The sequence below is a fragment of the Mustela lutreola genome, chromosome 4 (genome assembly GCF_030435805.1).
Source record: "Mustela lutreola isolate mMusLut2 chromosome 4, mMusLut2.pri, whole genome shotgun sequence".
NCBI classification, from domain to species: Eukaryota; Metazoa; Chordata; class Mammalia; order Carnivora; family Mustelidae; genus Mustela; species Mustela lutreola.
This window is the reverse complement of record NC_081293.1, coordinates 84,263,470-84,285,117: the sequence shown is the minus strand read 5'-3', so window position 1 is coordinate 84,285,117 and position 21,648 is coordinate 84,263,470. Positions and strand designations below refer to the sequence as shown.

At 40.0% G+C, this 21,648-nt stretch overlaps 1 protein-coding gene and 1 pseudogene across 1 annotated transcript in view; one reads left to right on the top strand and one right to left on the bottom strand.

Moving 5' to 3' along the window:
• The window catches only part of LYST (lysosomal trafficking regulator), a 170,585-nt gene that overhangs the window by 32,330 nt on the left and 116,607 nt on the right, over window positions 1-21,648 (bottom strand). Inside the window, exons 38-43 of the mRNA XM_059170397.1 lie at window positions 20,394-20,449; window positions 15,787-15,939; window positions 12,187-12,431; window positions 7,524-7,590; window positions 5,784-5,940; window positions 2,768-2,908 (exon numbers count right to left, since the gene is read on the bottom strand). Of these exons, the coding sequence (XP_059026380.1) occupies window positions 2,768-2,908; window positions 5,784-5,940; window positions 7,524-7,590; window positions 12,187-12,431; window positions 15,787-15,939; window positions 20,394-20,449 (819 nt within the window). The remainder of the gene's footprint in view (window positions 1-2,767; window positions 2,909-5,783; window positions 5,941-7,523; window positions 7,591-12,186; window positions 12,432-15,786; window positions 15,940-20,393; window positions 20,450-21,648) is intronic.
• On the top strand, window positions 346-850 carry LOC131829049 (large ribosomal subunit protein uL23-like; annotated as a pseudogene).

The following is a 21,648-nucleotide window of genomic DNA, read 5'->3' as shown; positions in this document are numbered from 1 at the left end:
TCCAATTAATGCAAAGTATACACATCCTAAGTGAACTATTAACTTTATGGTAAGTCAAGAGGTCTGTCCTAACATCATTTCCACCAAGCATTCCTATGGACAACAAACTTATTCCAACACATTGAATTAGAGGGTTCTTTTGTGATCTAAATAAGCTGTTCTCTAATTGTTTCATTTGTCTGCTAGTGTAAACAAAAATCTCAGAAGTGTTTGTTTAAAAAAAAAAAAACAACTGTCCTAAAAGAAATGTTACAGAGATGTTTTTGTGTTACCTTTTATGGGCAGAAAATGTGAACAGCGTAACAGAATAAAAATTAAAAAGGCTTTCTTAGCCCTTTTACGAAGATGGCACCGAAAGCTAAGAAGGAAACGCCTACCCCTCCCAAAGCCGAAGCCAAAGCAAAGGCTTTGAAAGCCAAGAAAGCAGTGCTGAAAGACGTCCACAGTCACACAAAAAAGAAGATCCGCACATCACCTACGTTCCCACGACCCAAGACTCTGCGTCTCTGAAGGCAACCCAAATACCCTCGAAAGAGCGCCCCCAGGAGAAACAAGCTTGACCACTATGCCATCATCAAGTTCCCCCTGACTACTGAGTCAACCATGAAGGAAATAGAAGACAACAACACACTTGTGTTCATTGCGGATGTCAAGGCCAACAAGCACCAGATCAAACAGGCTGTGAAGAAGCTCTATGACATTGATGTAGCCAAGGTCAACACCTTAATCAGGCCTGATGGAGAGAAGAAGGCATACGTTCGGCTGGCCCCTGACTATGATGCTTTGGATGTTGCCAACAAAATTGGGATCATCTAAACTGAGTCCAGCTGGCTAAATCTAAATACAGTTTTTTCATGATTAAAAAAAAAAAAAAAAAAGGCTTTCTTAAAAGCTGATTACACTCCATATAAAATTAAGTTGCTGTCTGCCTCCTTCTAGATCTTGTGAAAACAGTTACAGGATATTCGCTAATTCTGGAAGTATTCTGAAATGATATGATGTGAAATATAAAGCAAGGGCTTATGTAAATGGACATGGAGTGAGGATGCGGGTCATCTCCAGAAGCTCAGCTCATCCTACAGGCAGCTGCAGAGTGATTTAAGACGGACTGGCCCAGAACCCCCAGAGCTCTCTGGGAGCAGCAGGAATCTACTGAGGTAACAATAGTGAGTGAGACCTCTAAGGGCTGAGTTGGGGAGGGGCTGAGCAGCAGGGGTCTGTATAAACTCAAATCATTCTCAACTGTCAAATGCTCTGTGGGCACATCACGGGTGGGCACTCTTCACACACAGCAGATGACTAGGGGGCTAATCAAAGGCTTAATGGAATGCCGATAGGAAATGACATGATGTACATGAAAGCAAACAGTGTTTTCCAAAAATAGCTATAACAACCCTTGCTGTGCTGCATGCTTTTCTGGAATCTCGCTACTCTCCCATCAAGTAGCAAAGTTTATGCTCCTTCCTTTTGAATGTGGGCAAGGCACTTGTGACCAGAACGCAGGTGTGCCACTCTGTGACCTCCAAGGCGAGGTTCGTAGAGGCCGTGCAGCTTCTGTTCATTTCTCTCTTGGGACACTCGCCTTTGGAAGCCCCAGTTGCCGAGGAGAATGTCCAAGGCCTCCATGCCATGAGGAAACCCAAACTGGTCCACGTGGAGAGACCACATGGAAAACCACGGACACTACATGAGAGAGATGCCTGCCAGCCCCCAGCTGCTCTGATCCCGACTGGTCCAGCTCCAGCTCCAGCTAATCTGAATGCACACCCTGAGCCCAAACCACTGAAGGCTCGGGGAGGAGCTGCTCCTGAATTTCTGACCTGCGAAACCTGTAATGATAATCAATTTCTTATTGCTTTGAGGCCCTAAGTGTTGGAGGCATTTGTTATGCAGCCAGAGATACCGGAAACATACATAGAAGAAACCACGGACAGAGAAAACAAGCATAGACTGAAATGAGTCCCAAGCCGAAAGCCACCAGGCAGGTACTACAAAGTGCGGGTGCCAACAGCCCATTAAGGCGGTTCTCATCTGGGCAACACTATGAACCGTGCTCCGGGTGATGAGGCACATGGATAGATTAACGGTTCTCCAAACAGCTCCAGAGAAGCCAGTTAGCATAGAATAAAATTCTAAAGGAATTTTCCCAACACTAACTTCTCTAAAGATACCATTATCAATTGCATATATTCCTAAAGGTCACATAAAAATATAAAATTAAGTAATGTAGAAAAATGACCCACAAACATCTCTCAGAGGAATACCTGATCTTCTACTAAAAAACAGGTAAGGTTGGCCCAGATTGTTGGTCATTGGCATCACGGAAACTGGATTTTATCCTCTACTATCCCTTTTTGGTATTAGAAGATTCTGGCTAGGGTGTTTTATTTCTAAGTTGGTCACTCCGCATAAAGTCATTGAGATTTTGGTTAACTTACATTGTGCTTCAATAAATTCAAGACTTATTTTTTTAATGAGCACACGATAACCTTTGCAATCAGGAAAAAAAAGCATTTCTGTAATAAAACTAAAGTACATTTTACAGATATCTTTAATAGGTAAAAGTTACCAATTTTCCACACATATTTGGTCCTGTAAAATAGTTACAATCTTCATGCTTGCTTGGAAATAAAATGATACACTTGATAAATAAAGGTATTTATCTTATTGGGGGACTCAAATAATAGGACTTAAAAAGTGATTCTTATTTTTAGAAAATTATAAAATAAGTACAGAATTATAAATTAGAAATGATGTACTGCTATACCTTCACGGTTGACTAAGAACTCTGGAAGATAAAAAAACTCTGGGATCAGTTCTTTGACATCAGTCATGGATTCAAAAGATGAAAGGCGCCAAGTTGTATTTGTAGAATGAAAAGTTCTGTCTGGAATGTCAAAACTTTGATCTATAAAGAAAGACAAACAATGCAATTAAGACACAAAGACCTTATTCTGTTTAAAGCTTGTTACAGTTTATTTCTGCTACTTTGAAAAGATTAAAATGATGTTCATTTTGTTTTTCAGTTTTAAAGAGGTTATTCATGTTCTTGAAAATAAATATTTCTATACATTATTTGAGACCATATTATAGTATTGTTAATCTGCATTATGTTTTCCTGGTACACAAAAAATGGATGAATTTATATCACTTTTTTGTTTAATTGACTACTATCTGTCTACCCAAGCAGAATTAAACAGCAGGGACCTTGGGTATAACCCACAATGAGCACATACTAGGTACTTGATAATGACTTATTTATTGAATGAATAATAAAGAAGGAAAATTGAAGTTCAAGTGGGTAAAACAGTTTTTTCCCCATCAGAAAACAAAACTATTCCTTCACGTTTAAATTAAGACTACTTTTTTTCTTTTTTCGGTGGGGGGAGCACTGCTTTTTAGATGTAACTGAATTAAAGAATGAAGTACAATTTCCTATAAATGAAAAAACTAAACACAGTCACTCCTCTGTTAAGTTTTTCTGCAGTTTCTTTGTTAAGTTTTCTGTAGACTAATAATTAAGAACTGAGTTTTGACTGGTCTCTTTCCTGTCAACAGTTAGCAGAACATGAAATGGTATCCAGAGGCCAGTCCCTGAGAACACCAGCTGTATATATTGTACTATCGAAAACTCCTTTGAAGTTGCAGAAATTTTATACTTATCTTTTCATTTAGAGACTGTCACAGACTAATTTCAGCATCAAGCAAGGCACAATTTTAAAAAGATAGGCTAAATTTCTTCCCGAGGTCTGCGCTTCCCTGTCCAGCAACATTTTCTATTATTTTCATTACTTTCTTATCTATTTTGGGGAGTCAGCTCAAAGGAAAAGTAACCAATCTAAATGGCATCTAGAACAAGTAATTCTGGAAGGCTATGGCAGATTCATAGCATCTAGAAGAGAGACTAAGGAACTGTGGTATGAAAGAAGCACACTGAGGGTCTGTTCAAACTGTCAAATTCTGCATTGTTTCTTAACTTAAAAAAAAAAAAAAACTCTTCCACAAATTCCTATAATCTAGAATGTGCATGTACTAAACAAGGGGTTCTGAAGCTAGCATTTCTGTCCCCAAGTGACATTTAGCAATGCCTAGAGATATTTTTGGTTCTCACAACGGAACTAGTGGGGGAATGCCACCGGCATCAAGTGGGTAGAAGCCAGGGATGCTGCAAAAACAGCCTAGAGCGCACAGGACAGTCTTTACAACAAAGAGGATGCACCTCAAAAGGAATACAGGGCCAAGATGAGAAGCCCAGGACCAGGCCCCCGAGTCTAGCTAATCAGATGAAGTTGACGGGGATTGCAGTAGCCTCTGGTTGTTGTTGTTGTTGTTTTTAATCATGCATAAATACAGCATGAAGAAAACTGGCATAATAACAATATATATTTAAAAATTAAGAAATTTTAGTTGATTGGGAGTTTTATATTAATAGATTCTTGGGCTACATGAAAAAAGTGGAGGGCAGGGAGAGTCCTGTTACATGCTGCAGCAGTCCCAAAACACATGTGAAGTACTCTTTTTTATTCTGAGTGTCACTTTTTAATAAGGGCATTTGCAAACCAGAACATGTCTAGAAGAATGATCAGAACAGTGACAGGTTTGGAAACCAGAACAAACAAGGATGGCTTACGCACTGGTTTTTAAAACTCTTCGGTAAGTACAGAATGGTCTTATTTATGTTTTGGATTCCTTGCAGCAGCTGGGATACGACCCTGCATACAGGAGGCTCTCAACCTGATGTCAAATTAACTAAGGATAATTAGCTTGGGGATAAACAAGACTGAAAGGGAAAAAGGGACAGGGCAAGAGTCTTCAAATATTTGAACAGCTGTCACTGGAACATTTGTTCTGTGTACTTACACAAAGACAAACAGAAGAAAGCCCCTTCTATAGACCAAGGAGAGACAATGCAAAATTCATTCCTCCAAGAGGTGGTATGTGAGTAAAAATACATAAAGAAGTTCAAGAAGGTTGAGTAAATGAATGGATAACGACCCCACAAAGGATTCTGAGTGCCATGAGGAAAAACTACAGAGCTCATACCACAGTCCTCATTAGAAATTGGTAGGCAAGAATGTCCTCCTTTGCACACACATCAGTAAATTCACCTCTAAGTAATCTTCTGGCCTGTGAGCTGCCACTTAAAACACTGAGTAGAAGATTATTATCATTCTTCTCTTTTTTTGAGAGAGACAGAGAGGCTGACCGGGGAGGAGAGGTGGAGCGAGAGGGAAGAGAGAGAGTCTTAAGACAGCTCCAGGTTGGGGGCTTGATCTCATGACGCTGAGATCATGACTGGAGCTGAAATCAAGAGCTGGACACTCAACTGAACGAGACACCCAGGTGCAGAAGTTCATTAACTAGACAGTTCCTATGGTGATGGTGGAAGTGTGGCTCTCCTATTAACTACTTACAATAAATGACAGTAACATATTCCCACTAGAAATAACTATTAAATTGAACATCTTTAAAAAGTAAATTGCATACATTTGATAAGGATAAAGTTTGCAAATTACACAGGATGTGAACTACATCTTAATTTTAAAAAAGTGAATTGCATTTTTATAAACATACATGTCTAATCTGCAGTGAAAACTCAACAAATTAGCAAGATAATCTGGTTCACTACAAATTTCTGGAAAGAATTTTATTGAAGGAATAAGTAGGATTATTTTTCCTGTGGTTTGGTTAGTCTCAATACAGTCTCAGGAAGTATGTCAAGTCCCCCCCCCCCCCCCAATGACCCAGTAAAATATTTTAGGTAGTTATAAAATAATTCTTACCTTGGTAGGCTAAAAACATTTTTGTGAACGGAGGCATCCTGACCAGGAAGTGAAGCACGGTGCCGCTGTTGGAGTAGTGGGAGCCGTAGTGGTAGGGCTGCACGGGGGGCATGGGGTCATCCTCCCGGGCCCCTTTGCGGTACTCCTCCTCCAAGTACTGAAGGGAACAGGCAATCAGACAGTGTTCATAAGAGAGTGCTCCAGGTCTCACCAGTTTTCTTTCCATCTTCTCTACTAATCCTCCTTTTAAAAAATCATTATTTTATTTTTTTTTATTTTGAGAGAGAAAGAGCACAAGTGGGGTGCAGAGAGAAAGAGAAAATCCCAAGCAGGTTCCACACTTATCACAGAGCCCAACACAGGGCTCAATCTCATGACCCCGAGCATCATGACCTGAGCCGAAATCAAGACCTGGATCATAACCATCTGAACCACCCACGTGCCCCTATCCTATCCCTTTGACACCATTTTCTATGGTTTGCCCTGCCACGTGTTTGGACCTCAGCCACCTAAAGTGTCTCCTCCTCAGTGCCCCACTGAGTCCTGGTTCCTCAAGAAGCATGTCACAGTCTGCACCTTTACTCTCTCATTCCGTCACAGGAAACTCACCTGCTCTGCACCCTGCCTCCCAGCACTCTGGCTCCCAACGTAGCCTATCATATGTAAGTTGATTATGCGCTCAATAAAGGAGAGCTGCTACTGTCACTAGAGACACCTGAATTTTAAAAAATGAGTCTCAAGATACAATGCTATGTTCTTTAGAGAAACTCTCTAGCGTGGAAAGGCAACAGCAGTGGAAAAACTGTACCACGTTACTAAGGTTCTTAGGTATTAAGGTAACATTTTTTTTGACTGTTTTGCAATGTAGTTTCACTGAGATAAAAACGAATACAGTGATTTCTCATGCCTCCTATCTTCCCATCATGACGTAGGAAGCTCAACCAAATATTTAATATCTGTCACTCATCTCCCATAGCTTCTGTCTGGCTCTGATAACAAAGTCAGGTGATAGTGAATTTCTGGAGTCACTTCTCCTTGATTCCATAGCACTGCCCCACTTTCAACTGCAGAAGAATCAATGAGTGACTGTTATAAGACACTTGGAGAGATCTTTCTGCAACTGTGCTACAAAACAATGTGAATGCAAGAAGACTGCTTCAGCTGCTCTTACCTTGATACTGCTGTGAAGAATGCAGCATGTGGCTAATGAGTTTTTTGAAAATTTCCAACAGAATTCCATTAATGTTAATTTCTCAGAAATAGATAAATTATACTTTTAAACTTCAAAATCTGGTAAATTTCTGCTAATAAACTAGTGCACAATTTGCTGAATATGAATAATAAGGAATTACAATACATTATAAATAGACAGTCTATTATAAATAGACTGATATTGTTCTATAAATAACACTAGGGGATACAAATAGCAGGATCCTGAAAACCTGTGATTTTTTTTAAAGGAATATAGTTATTTATATATGGATGTAACAATGGACTATTAGCTTCCAATTTATGCCACAACAAGCATATTTCTTTTTCTGGGCAAAGTGTTTTCAGAGAACTGAGATAGACAACAATACCTAAAATCATATAATGATTTCCAGTTGTTTGTCACTCAAAGCACAAGAAGGTAAAAAACACAAAAGTCAATATTATAAATTTTAAATTAGGTAAAACTCAAGTCTGTAAAATAAAACTTGAGTTCTCATGTATCAAAATATGAGGAAAAACGAAGCCTACCTTGTAGGTATCCACATAACGATCTTCTTTTTCTTTATACTGCACGGCTATGGGCTTAGAGAGATTTCTACAAATGAAGAGAGGACGGAAAAAGATGAAGTCTTTCGATATTGTCAAGCTTAAGCTGCCTACATGCCTGCATCCGTAAGTAAACCTGTGATCAGCAAACACGTGGCCCTCAGTGTAGTGGTTACACATGTTGCTTTGCAACATAACAGCCATCATTCAAGATTATGACTGAATCAACTGGTAGATGGTGAGATTTCCTAAATAGATTCATACCCACGCAGGAGTTCCTGGCTTACGAGTAACCTAGACAAGAAGGGATGCTGGGGCCCCTGCTCTCTTCGCTTCTTCCATTTCCTCCAGAATCAGAACCGATGCTGTCTAGGGAAGCTGATTCCTGTTGAGCTCTGACATGCCTGTCCCCACTTTCCAGACCTACACTTGTCCAGCAGTGAAGACGGAAGGGCGGTTTGGATGGGAAGCAGGACCATGAGGAGATATTATAGAATTATTAGGTTACGTACTGAAAATTAATAAAATGACACTTTAAAAAAATTTTTTTTTTTAATTTTAAGTGGACCCCATGCCCAATGTGGGGCTTGAACTCATGACCCTGAAGGTAGGAGTCACATGCTCTACTGACTGAGTCAGCCTGGCACCCCAAAATGACACAAATTTTAAAATGACCAAGTGGAGACTAGGCGTGTGCATAGTGAAATCCATGTTTTATTGTCTAACTCACAGACGGGGAGTGACATCCTCATCTGCACAGTAGAGCTGTGTCTGTGCTGGTGTTCACACTCTGTCAGGGACGCTAGAGAACACTGGGATGAATCCTCACTTTTCCAAGCCACACAGGCAAGCAGCCTCCCTGTGTAGCACTTGGAAGAACAAGAGGAAAAGATCCGCCGAGGCCAAAGCCTCCCGGGCTGAGGGACCACGAGGCTAGCAGCCATCTGGAGTTCCAACCTCTGGCTCCATAATTAGATCAACATCAAGATCTGCCCAAAGCTCAGTGGATCAAACCAGGTCTGCTGAGCCAGCCAGTCATATGCCTATATCCTAGGGATACTGAAATTGATGATAGTAAGCACTAATTTGGTTTTTGAGACCTTTCTATAATCTTAAAAAATTCATTAAAAGTAAAAACAGTTTTATAGAATAGATACAAATTCACATATCAAAATAGGAGAAATCACGTTTAAGATCCAGGTATGCGGATTTCCTCTAAACAGTGTATATAGGTTTTTTTGAACACAAATAATACTGTTGTGGTTGAAAAATCAGAAATTACTGATGAGCAGACAGAAAAACCCCCAAATCAGCTAAAATACCATTCTTCACAGGTAAAACATTTTGGTATATACCTTTCCAGTTGTTTTTCTGGTTATCTGTATATGTATATTCACGTTTAAAAATAAAAATAACAGCCTTCCCCACCTACACTAAATATTTCTAAAATACCATTTTTAATGGCTGCAATGTAAAGCAGTTAACTCGAACCTGGTGCTGGGCATTGAGGTTGTTTCTAAGTTTTAGCCACTTAAAAAAATGATGTTAAGGGGCGCCTGGGTGGCTCAGTGGGTTAGGCCGCTCCCTTCGGCTCAGGTCATGATCTCAGGGTCCTGGGATCGAGTCCCGCATCGGGCTCTCTGCTCGGCAGGGAGCCTGCTTCCTTCCCTTCCTCTCTCTCTGCCTGCCTCTCTGCCTACTTGTGATCTCTCGCTGTCCAAAAAAAAAAAAAAAAAATGATGTTAAGACTATCCATCCATATGGCCAAATTTTTGCACGCAATGCCAAGCACCATTATCAGCAATGAACCAGAGTTCTTGACCTCATGAAACTTACTTCCAGTGGGAACCTTTCTGGTAAAGTACATATTCTTAAGTATTCCTAAAAAAAAGTCCAAGAAGTTAAATTGCTAAAGCAGTATATACATTTGAAGAGTACTTGGCGATATATTGTCAAATGCCTTCCAGAAAGATTGGATCTATTTATGCCAGTAGTGCAAAAATGTCTAAATGTCCATCAGCAGTGGATAAAAATGTCTGGAAATAACACGCCACTTGCTGTTTTTTAAATTGACAAACATACTAAGCTGCATCTGATTTTTAAAAAAAATTTTTAAAGATTTTATTTATTTATTTGATAGAGAAAGATCACAAGTAGGCAAAGAGGCAGGCAGAGAGAGAGGAGGAAGCAGACTCCCTGCTGAACAGAGAGCCCAATGCGGGACTCGATTCCAGGACCCTGAGATCATGACCTGAGCCGAAGGCAGCGGCTTAACCCACTGAGCCACCCAGGTGCCCTGCATCTGATTTCTTGAAAACTGTCTTAAGCTAGGACTACTTCTCAGTAGTTAAAATATTCTAAAAAATATATATTCTAATATACCAAGGAGAATATTTGGAGTCAATTTTTCTTTAAATAACCTAAGAGAACTTAAAAAAAATTAAATAACCAGAATATTTCTTCATCAACTAGGGCTATGTGGTTACTCTAAAAGGCAATTCATTCAAGAAAAGCAGGATAAATGCTTAATTCTTTTGCTTTAATTGGCAAATGTCAAAGGTAAGAAACTGGTGCCCTAGTTATATCCAGTGGCGACCAGTAAGTTTGTTTCTGAAGCCTTTAAAAAGCATCATTATTGGGGTGCCTGGGTGGCTCAGTGGGTTAAGCCACTGCCTTTGGCTCAGGTCATGATCTCAGGGTCCTGGGATCGAGTCCCACATCGGGCTGTCTGCTGAGCAGGGAGCCTGCTTCCCTCTCTCTCTCTCTCTCTCTGCCTGCCTCTCCATCTACTTGTGATTTCTCTCTGTCAAATAAAAAAAAAAATTAAAAAAAAATTAAAATAAGAAGCATCATTATTAACCTAAGAGTTTTTTTTTTTTAATGTGTTTTAATCAATTGTAGTCATTATTTTTCCTAATGCTCCGACTGTCCTATCTTTGGCGGTGTTAGCCACTTCAAGTTGGCTCTTGAGTCCTTTGTTACTTTTCTTTTGGGTTGTGTTTAAAAAAAACACACAATACAAAATTAATAATCATAACAATCCTCAAATAAACAGTTCAATAGTGTTGACCATATTTACATTGTTGCATGAAACGTCTAAAACTTTTTCATCTTGTAAAACTCTACCCCCACTAAACAACTCCCCATTTCCCGCTCCCCTGTGCAACCCTGTCCCCTAGCAACCACCATTCCCCTCTCTGCCTGAGTCTAATGACCTTAGATAACTCCCATAAGTGGAATGTCACAGTATCTGTCTGTTTTGCGGCTAGAATATTTCACTTAGCACAATGTTCCCAAGGTTCATCCATGTTATAGCGTATGACAGGACTTCCCTCCCTCTTAAGGTGGAATGATGTTCCACTGTATGTATGTACCACAAATTCCCCATCCATCCATCCACAGATAGACATGGGCTGCCTCCCCCAGCTGGCTGTTGTGAGCATTGTTGCAACGAACACAGGTAGGTAAATATGGCCTCTACATCCTTCCGACAAGACTATTAGTTTCCTTGCTTTCTTTTCTTTTCTTTCTTTTTTTTTTTTTATTTTATTTATTTACTTGACAGAGATCTCAGTAGGCAGAGAGGCACGCAGAGAGAGACAGAGGAGGAAGCAGGCTTCCTGCTGAGCAGAGCCCGATGTGGGGCTCGATCCCAGGACCTTAGGACCATGACCTGAGCCGAATCAGAGGCTTTAACCCACTGAGCCACCCAGGTGCCCCTGTTTCCTTGCTTTCTGACACAACAAATACCAGGCTCATCTTGTATGTTTTCTTCTAAAAAATTTTAGAAGAAATGAGAGAATAGGAAATCACTATTTTGTGACCCCTAGTGAAATAAATAACCGACTTAAGAGATAGTCATCAATGACAGAAACAAATTCAGGGGAAGCCTGATACCATGGACCAATGTGAGCATCATTAGAATGGATGCCATGTGTTTCCTGAATTGGTCAATATGTTGGTCAATACGAAGCTCACACCCCCTACAAAGGACACCTGCCCAAAAAGGCTGACCCTCGGTCTAAGCGAGACTGCAGAACTAGTTTCCAGTCTCTAGGAAATACAGAGGCTGAAGGAAGAAGGTAAATACTAACATGGGAATGGGGATAGCCTACAAAATAACTGGTCTGTTCTTCAACAAGTCGACGTTAGGCAAAAAGGAAGAGGAAAATGCATACCAACAAACAACGGCTTGTTCTAGATGTGTCTTCAGAGACAAAGCAACCAAAGGTGATACTGGGCCCAATATGAGCCAGTCAAGTATAAAAATAAATCTTTCATATAATTGGGGGACACTGGAAAATGGGCTGGGTATTAGATGATACCATGAAATTATTGTTAATTTTCTTAGATATGATAGTGTCACTGTAACATAAGTAAGAAAATGTTCGATACTTTCTTAAGAGACGTGTGCTGAAGAACACAGGAATAACATAACAAAATGTCTGTGATTTGTCTTAAAAAGAAAAAAAGAGATGACACAAGCTTGGTAGAAATATTCATAACTGTCGAGTTGAGGTTATGGACAGATGGGGTTCATTGTATATTCCTTCAGATTGGTGCATGGTTGAAAATCCTGATAGGTTTTTAACTAAATAAAGACAGCATATGGACAAAGCCAACAAGTGACACCATTTTCAGTTACCTGTAAACTGAAGGATCATTGAGGTCAAGGGTCTCACTGACATAGTCAGCGAGTATGAACGGGAACACCGGATACTGCATGAGATCATTGAAGGATCGGCCGGCATGTTTGTTTAAGTGAGTCAAATACTCAAAGTTAGTGATTTGTCCAGTATACCATAAATTTGTCAGAGCATTGATGTTGCCGTATTCCAGGAGATTAGGGAGGTTATTTGTTAGTATACTGTGGTACACGTCATCACGGATCTGCAAAGAAAGGAGAGAAAAAAACCAAACAGATTTTCTTTTAGGTTACTGATACTTTTCTCCAAAGTCTCCATATTTTAGGCACATTAGTAACTTCAAGGCCACCAAGAAAATTCTTGTTGCCCAAATAACATCCACTGGTGGTGAACTGAGATTCAACTCCGGGGCTTCCTCCGAAGGCTGGACTCCTAAACGTTATGTTGTGTTGCCAGAGAAATCAGCTAATAAGAAGGTAAGAAAATGTCTGTATAGAAAAGTCACTTATATACAGATCCTGAAAAAAAAAAAAAAAAGGATAAAGAAGAGTCTTCATCTAAATAAATGCAACAAGGTATTTAGAAAGAGCATGGTCGGGGCGCCTGGATGGCTCAGTGGGTTAAAGCCTCTCTGCCTGAGGCTCAGGTCATGATCCCAGGGTCCTGGGATTGAGCCCCACATCGGGCTCTCTGCTTAGCCTCTCTGCCTGCCTCTCTGCCTTCTTGTGATCTCTGTCTGTCAAATAAATAAATAAAATCTTTAAAAAAAAAAAAGAGCATGGTCATCTTAATTAGACAGATGGCCTTGCTTCCATCTTAAAACCTCTGTGTTACTACCACATCTGTAATATGAGAATAGTAATATTTATTGCATGAATATGAAATAAGATATCCTATGTAAAATACAATATTTGATTTTCACTACTGATTGAGAAGCAATAAACTTTTGTGTTTGTTTGGTTTTTTAGAGATTCACAAAACTTGTCACAGAAAAAGGTAATCTGATTTTTTCTAAAGTAATTAAATGATGATTGGTAATAAATGGGAAAAAATAGACAATCCAGGGCTTTACTAAAAACAAATTGAAATATCTATCCTAAATGTGTATGGACTTAAGGCAAAGGAATGAGAGCCACAGTCGCAGATAACCAGAGACAGGACTAAAAGTAAATAAAGAAATGGAGCTATGGCTATGGAACAGGCAAGGTCACAGGGGGTTTAAAAATCTACACCGCAAACCTGTTCCACAACAATGTGAATATATTTAACACGTAAAAATGGCTAAAATGAGGGCACCTGGGTGACTCAGTTGGTTAAGCATGGGCCTTCAGCTCAGGTCATGATCTCAGCGTCCTGGGATCAAGACCCCCATTGGGTTCCTTGCTTAATGGGGAGCCTGCTTCTTCCTCTGCTTCCCTCCAGTCCCTCCACTCATGCTCACTCACTCTCTCTAATAAATAAAAAAAATCTTTTTTAAAATGGCCATCTTCTTTTATGTATTTTTTTTTAACCACGATTAAAAAAAAAATGAATCGGTTCAAGGAAAAACAAAAACCTAAACTTATAGTTTAAATCTGAAGACTGCCACCTTCTAAAGCTAAGGCTGATAGGAGTTTATGACAGACTGCATAACAAAACCACGCAAGAAAAAGGAAGTTTTCATTCCTTTGACAAATACTGATCAGGCACATTCAAACTGTTGAAGCTATAGCACTTAACAAAACAAACTGTTTACATTTTATTGGAGAGACAATGTTGGATGTTATTAAGTCCTATAGAGGAAAACAGAACAAAGGCAAGGAGACTTGGGGATAGGAGTAAGGGAGGGGTTATTATTTTATTAAGAGTAGTCAGGAAGGTCTGAGAAGGAGACATTAGATCAAGGAACCTAAAAAAGTGAGCAAGTGAGTCATGTGGATTTCAAAAAGGAAAAACATTCCGGGCAGTATTCTGGAGCAGGAGCAGTAAGTGCAAAGGCCCCGAGGCATTAGTGTGCCTAGTCAAGGAAAACAAAGTCGCCATGGATGGAGAGAGCAGGGGATACAATGATAGAAAAGAAGGTCAGCGAGATAACAAGATGCCAGATCATTCAGTGCTTCATTCAGCTATTATAAGGACTGTGGCATTAACCAAGTGAGGCAGGAAGTAATTGGAGGGTTGTGAGTAGAGAATGACATGATCAACACAATTTAGCTATCGTGTTGAGAATAGTCTGAAAGAAGGGGGAGCAATGGAAGCAGGGAGGACAGTTAGGAGGCTACTGTAATGATTTTTAGGCAGGAGATGATGCTGGCTTAGACCAGGAGGGTAGTAGTGTACGTAGTCAGACCTATCTTGAGGGAGAGTCAGCAGATCGAGAGCATGTAGGGCATGAAAGAGTAAGAGGAGTCTAGGGGAATCCCAAAATTTCTAGCCTGGGCAATTAGAAGGATTCGAGTTGCTAATTTTTGAAACGGGGAAAACGGCAACAAGATTTTGAGGGGGCAGATTAGAAGTTTGGTTTTGTGTGTGCTCAATATGAGATGCTGATTTGACTTTCAAGTGGAGATGCCCAGGAGGGAGTTAAGTATTTGAGTGTGGCATTCCCAGGAGGGGTTTGGGTAGTGACCCAAATTTGTAAGTTGTTACAATACAGGTAGTATTTAAAGTCCTAAGAGTGGATGAGAAGAGAATAGGTCTGCGGAGTGAACCCAGAGGCATTCCAAGCAGCATCTTCGAGGAAGACTGAGAAGGAATGCCCTGACAACAGGAGGGGAGCCAATGAAAAGTGATGACCCAGAAACCTAATGGAAAAGATTAATTTTTTCTTGAAGATTTTATTTCTTTCTTATTTGAGAGAGTGTGGCAGAGGGAGACGGAAAGGAAGAGGCACTAGCAGACTCCCTGCTGAGCACGGAGCCCAATGCGGGGCTTGATCTCCTGACGCTGATCATGATCATGATCGGAGCCGAAACCGAGTTGGAAGGTCAACTGCTCCATAGACTGCACCACCCAGGTGCCCTGGGAAGGTTATTATTATTATCATCTTTTTTTAAAAAGGAGAAAATAATCACTGGTGTCAAAAGCTGCTGATAGGCCAAGTAAAATGAGGACCGAGAAATGTGACCATAGGGTTTGGACACGGAGGTCACTGAGAACCCCAACCAGAGTTCTAGGTGAAGTGGTGAGAAGAAAACCAGCCAGGAGCGTTTCAAAAGAGAATGGAGGCAGTGAGCACACATCACTTCTCCTTTCTATAAAGGACGGCAGACAAACTGAAGCTGAAGGGATGTGGTGGGGGTTAAGAAAGGGTTTATAAACAATGGAATCTGCTCTCAAGTTTAAATTGCTCTTTTCAGGTTGATTATGCATTCACTTACTTTTTACAGATACAGTTACTCTGGAGAATCGGAATTTAACACAGTTTTGAAGGACAAAAATCATTCTAATATAGCCAAGGTTCACTTTAATTAGGACTAACAAGAGCAATTTTTACTTGATGACAGAAACAGTGAATCAAAGTTTAAATAAGTTAAACCCTGATAAAATCATTTGAGTACAGTTACACTGGACCCATGATAACTTCAAACATATGTATCTATTAATAAAGCCAAATTTACCTTGGTGTTATCAAATGCTAACAGGAGTGTTCTACCATTTGTTAAAAAGATCTCTACAGCGTTGTCTCTCAACTGCCACCAACGCTTGTGGACTTCTTTAATTTCTTCATATGTCCAGGAGAAGGACGCTGGTTCCAATTCTCCCTGAAGGCTCTAAGACAAAAGAAATAAATGAAAGTGTTTGCTTCATAGGAAATATAAATAATCATTTTAATCTTAGATTTTTTAAAACGTGAAAATGAAATAAGACATCTTCCTTTTGTGGCAATATGGCAGATAAGATTCCCTGACCTGCCCCACCCCCTTACTACAAAACACTTCAAAATGCTGGATGAAATTTAAGGAATTTTTAAAAAGACTTTATTTGTATTTTTTAAGAGACTTTATTTTTTAGAGGAGTTTTAGGTTTTTTTTTTTTAATTTATTTTTATTTATTTTCAGCATAACAGTATTCATTGTTTTTGCACCACACCCAGTGCTCCATGCAATCCGTGCCCTCTACAATACCCACCACCTGGTACCCCAACCTCCCACCCCCCCCACCACTTAAAACCACTCAGATTGTTTTTCAGAGTCCATAGTCTCTCATGGTTCACCTCCCCTTCCAATTTCCCCCAGCTCCCTTCTCCTAACTCCCCATGTCCACCATGCTATTTGTTATGCTCCACAAATAAGTGAAACCATATGATAACTGACTCTCTCTGCTTGACTTCTTTCACTCAGCATAATCTCCTCCAGTCCCGTCCATGTTGCTACAAAAGTTGGGTATTCGTCCTTTCTGATGGAGGCATAATACTCCGTAGTGTATATGGACCACATCTTCCTTATCCATTCGTCCGTTGAAGGGCATCTTGGTTCTTTCCACAGTTTGGCGACCGTGGCCATTGCTGCTATAAACATTGGGGTACAGATGGCCCTTCTTTTCACTACATCTGTATCTTTGGGGTAAATACCCAGGAGTGCAATTGCAGGGTCATAGGGAAGTTCTATTTTCAATTTCTTGAGGAATCTCCACACTGTTCTCCAAAGAGACTACACCAACTTGCATTCCCACCAACAGTGTAAGAGGGTTCCCCTTTCTCCACATCCCCTCCAACACATGTTGTTTCCTGTCTTGCTAATTTTGGCCAAGTAGGAGGAGGTGCCTTTTCAACCTGTACCCTAAAGTGAGCTGATTACCTACCAAAGAACTCTGATCACCCATGAAATCAGCCCGAGATCAGAATTATACACGTCTGGATCTCTACAGGGGCAGAAGACGCCAGTGGGCAGGTAAAGCAGAATGGGAAAGGCGGACTGATATGGGAAGATAAACAAAAGGGGGAGGGAGCCACCAGAGGTGACTGGTTGGAAAGTAATACCCCTAATATGAGTGAGAGTGCCCTGCATGTGGGGACCAGCATTAACCTAGAGCAGTTTTAGGTTTGCAGGAAACCGAGCAGATAGCGTAGAAAGTTCCCATGTATTCCCTGCCTGCACTCACAATTGCCCTATGATTAACGTCTCCTATCAGTGTGAGTAGTGTGGTGCCTTTGTAATAATTGTTGAGCCACCACTGAATACATTATTCTTGACTAAAGGCCATAGTTTACACTAGGGTTCACTCTTGGCGTGACGCAGTTGTCGTTTTTGACTAATGTCTCCGGGGAAACGTGTCCACCACCACCACCTCCCACAGAATTCCCTCGTGCTCCACCTCCCCCTCCCCTCCTGCCCCGTGGACCCCTGATCTTTTTATTATCGCCATGGTTTTCCCTTCCCAGAATGTTATATGGTTAGACTCCTACAATACACAGCCATTCTAGACTGACTTGAGTTTAAAGCTGAGCTGGCAAGAAATTAAGGGAAAATGAATCCCAGGAAGCAAAAATAACAAGAAATGTGAAAAGCATGCCGGGGTCACAGACTAAGTGATCAGGTTGAAACAACTGGAAGAAAGAAGATGAGGCACTGGGTTCTCTGGAGCAGAGTATGGGATGAAATTACTTCAGAAATCTAAAGCCCATTAAGGGATATGTTCCTGTTGTCTATAAACACACAAGCCCATCAATAGAGAAAGAAACAGGAGCTTGTCTCTCTTGGCCTGGGGTCAGGGTGGAGAGTAGACAACTGTGGGCCTGCCCTCACACATGGATTGGGTTAAAATTGACCTATCTGCATGCCTGGGAGCTCACCAGCTCTGACGCACAGTTCGCATGCCTCTGCATCTCCCAGGAAAGGCAAAGCAGCCTCTGCCAATCAGCCCCACCGACTGTAAGCTCACAGATCGTCGCCCACCAGATGGCTATGTTCCTCTCCCATGTGGTCAGCAGAAGGAAGAAGAGATAAAGTGACCACTGGAAGGCTGGGTCTTCCTGACACATTAATCCCAGTCTCCCTCAACAAATCCCTAATTCTTTTCTTTCTTTCTTTTTTCTTTTTCTTTTTCTTTTTTTTTTTAAAGATTTTATTTATTTGTCAGAGACACAGAGAGAGAACACAAGCAAGAGGAGAAGAGGGAGAGGGAGGAGAGGGGGGAGAGGGAGAAACAGGCTCCCTGGAGCAAGGAGCCTCCCTCCGGCTCCATCCCCGGACCCTGGGATCATGACCTGAGCCACTCAGGCATCCCAAATTCCCACATTCTAGAATGAAGGATTAGGGGCCATAGGTCCTATACTTCTTACCACCAATGGGCCCTTACCAAAGTACAAGATCAAGAAAACTTTTAAAAACGTATCTAAGTCTGTAAACTGCAACTGAATACATGAATTACATTACTCAATGCTTTCAATAGAAAACACGATAAAAGCTTCTACTAAAGTTTAAAACTAGTTAGAATTTACCTCATCAAGTTAACCTGCATCCTATTTTGGTTTTTCATCAGTCTTCCCTTTTGGAAAACTGCATTTACTTCTCCTTTGTGTTGGAACAGGAGCTCAGTGCAAAACTTGGAACTCAATCACATGACTATCTTACCCCAGGCTCTTCATCCTTCTAAAACCTTATTTGAAATTTTTAAAATTTGACTTGTCCTGTTCCATGTGTATTACAGTATTGTACTAAGTTCCAACTGGCTTTTAGAAGTAGGGGTTGGAAATATATTACAAATAAAATTAAACATTTTAATGAAAATCTAATATTCTCACACATAAAACTGAATTCCTTCTTGTTGAGCTTTAACTTTCATTGATTCCTGCAACTCAGCAGATGTTAAGTATCTAGGAGCAAGGTGCTCTGCTAAGTGTTCTGCATGCAATACATCTGTGTCAGATGGAAAGTATATAAACATTCAAAATGCAAGACAGCAAATGTCATATGTAAAGTGGGAACAAGTGCTAAAGAATGGAGGAGAGAAGGCTCTTTCACTCTCAAAAAAAAAGCCAAAACAAAACAAGATTATTTTAAGGAGAGTTTTAAAGGGGGAAAATGGCATCTTTTGGATCCAGAAAAATGTTTGCTTATATATCAACTATTAAATTTCTTGGTTGCTAAAAAAGAGACATCTTGAAAAATAATTAACCATACTTCTACTAGCTGGGATAAATACTGTGGCAACTGCTAGATAAATCCCACATGAAAGAATGCCTACTCAATTTGGGGGGGGGCTATATTAAATATTTTCATATTGTTTTACAACAAAATTTTATGTTTTAGCTCATTTTTTAAAAATCACCTATGTATTCACTATCAAAGCACATGCAATCTTATTTAGTATATCCTTAGCAATTTTTGGTTTTAGAACTTTTCTGAAACAAAAAGCCTTATTTCTCTTATTACCAGGATCTCAAAACAATATTTTAATGGCACACAAGCTAATTCATATGGACAAAAAGTCTTGAAATACAAAAAAAAATGTGAATTAAGAGTCATTTTTGTTATTTTCTGACTAACAGCAGTACTTCCAGCAGAATAAAAATTATGGTACTAAGGCATGTGAATATCAGAATTACTTAAGTTATTCAATTATACAACACTTTCCTTTCTTTGTGAAGGTAAGTGTACTTGACAGTGAACTGGGACTGGTAAGAAGTAGTTATTTGTTGCTACTGAGGATAGTGATAAAAAGAATAAATATAAATAAATTAACATAACAAGCATTTTGCTTTCATTTTTTCATTTTTAAAAAAATTTGTACTTTTCAAGTTTTTATTTTAATCCTAGTTAGTTAAAATATGGTGTTGTATAGTTCTAGGGGTACAATACAATGACTAAACACTTCCTGACATCACCTGGTGTTCACCACAAGTGTTCTCGTCAATCCCCTTCACCTGGTTCACCCATCACCTACCCACCTGCCCTCTGGTAGCCATCAGTTTGTTCTCTATAATTAAGAGTCTGTTTCTTGCTTTCTCTCTCTCTCTCTCTCTCTCACTTCTTCCCCCTTTGCTTGTTCGCTTTAACAGGAGCGCTTTGGAATTTGACTCATAATACTAACTGCTATGAGATCAGACTGTACCCCAGACAAGATGGTATGGTCTTCTTTTTAAAAGTATCTTTAAAAGAAAAAGTTTGGAATTAAGTCCAATCTATACATAGAGTCACAATACCTGCTCTCTCGTTATCCCAAAGTTATACATTTTGGGAATTTGTCTAGATTTATGTAAGTGCAAACTTAAGTCTCTACTCACCGAACTTTCAACTGTATCAGAAGCATTATCTTCCACAAAGTACATCCCACATTTACCTATAGAAAGCATTCGGACATGAGTTTAAGAATGTATGCGTACTATTACCGTATGTGATTACAAATATGACCTCTGGAGTCTGTTGGCCTGAATTTAAATCCCAGCACACAGAAACTGTTCCTGTCACCCAATAACATTTTTTAATAGTATCCATGAGATCTCGGGTAAGTTGCTTTTTTTTGTCTTAACCTCCTGATTAAAAAAAGGGGTGGTGGAGGACTTTATTTCACAGGGTTACTGTGGGAATTAAATTAGAATATATGTAAAACACTGATTACTAGTATCTGGCACTCAGTGCTAAAAAAAAAAAAAAAAAGTTGGCCATGTATTATTACCAGTACTCTTTTTATATTACTAGCATATTAATTTGCTTTATTTTCTTACATATTAGCTTAAGTCAACTTATAAACAAATTTTCTAGCAAAAGAGGAATCCTTCATTATTTTTATCTAAACACTCAACAGAGCAGAGGAGACCTTAAAAGATAGCCCCCAAGTTCTGCTTTTATAGGTTGGCTGTGTTAACACATGTCCCTACACCATATGTTCAACGGGTAGGAATTTCTCTGGGGCTTGGCACTGTATGCCGGTTACCCTTGAGCACTGAGCACTTCTGGCTCAGAAAAGGGCACTATCTCCATCCTCACGACCATGGGGCTCAGTCCAGACAAACCTGAAGCTCTGCCTCTGGAGCCCTGGAGGCTATAGCTTTAGCGTATAGCAGTGACTCTCAAATTTGAGGGTGCATCCGAATTGCTGGAGGGCTCAAAGAAATGCACACTGCTGGACTCTGCCCCACAGAGTTTCAGCCTCAAGAGGTGTACGCTGGAGCCGAAGAATGTATATTTCTATGTAGTTCCCATGTGATGCTGATGTTCTGGATTTGGGGGCCATGCTTCAAGAACTGGCCTACAGCATACACACTGGTTCCTTACGGGAAGAGAGACCAAGTGGTGCAACCTTTTTTTTTTTTTTCCCCCAAGTGGTACAACCTTATTCCTTCATATCTTGAGGAAAAATTGTCTGACCAAATGTAATTATATAGATACCCATGGATGGACAACCTTGGTCTTTCTCTCAGAAGCACAACAGGGAATATAAATTATCGACTATCTCAAGGTGGATATATTTCTTAGTATTCCAATAATTCTTCACTTTAAAAATAAAAAATGGATATAGGTAAAAGGAATGACTAAAAA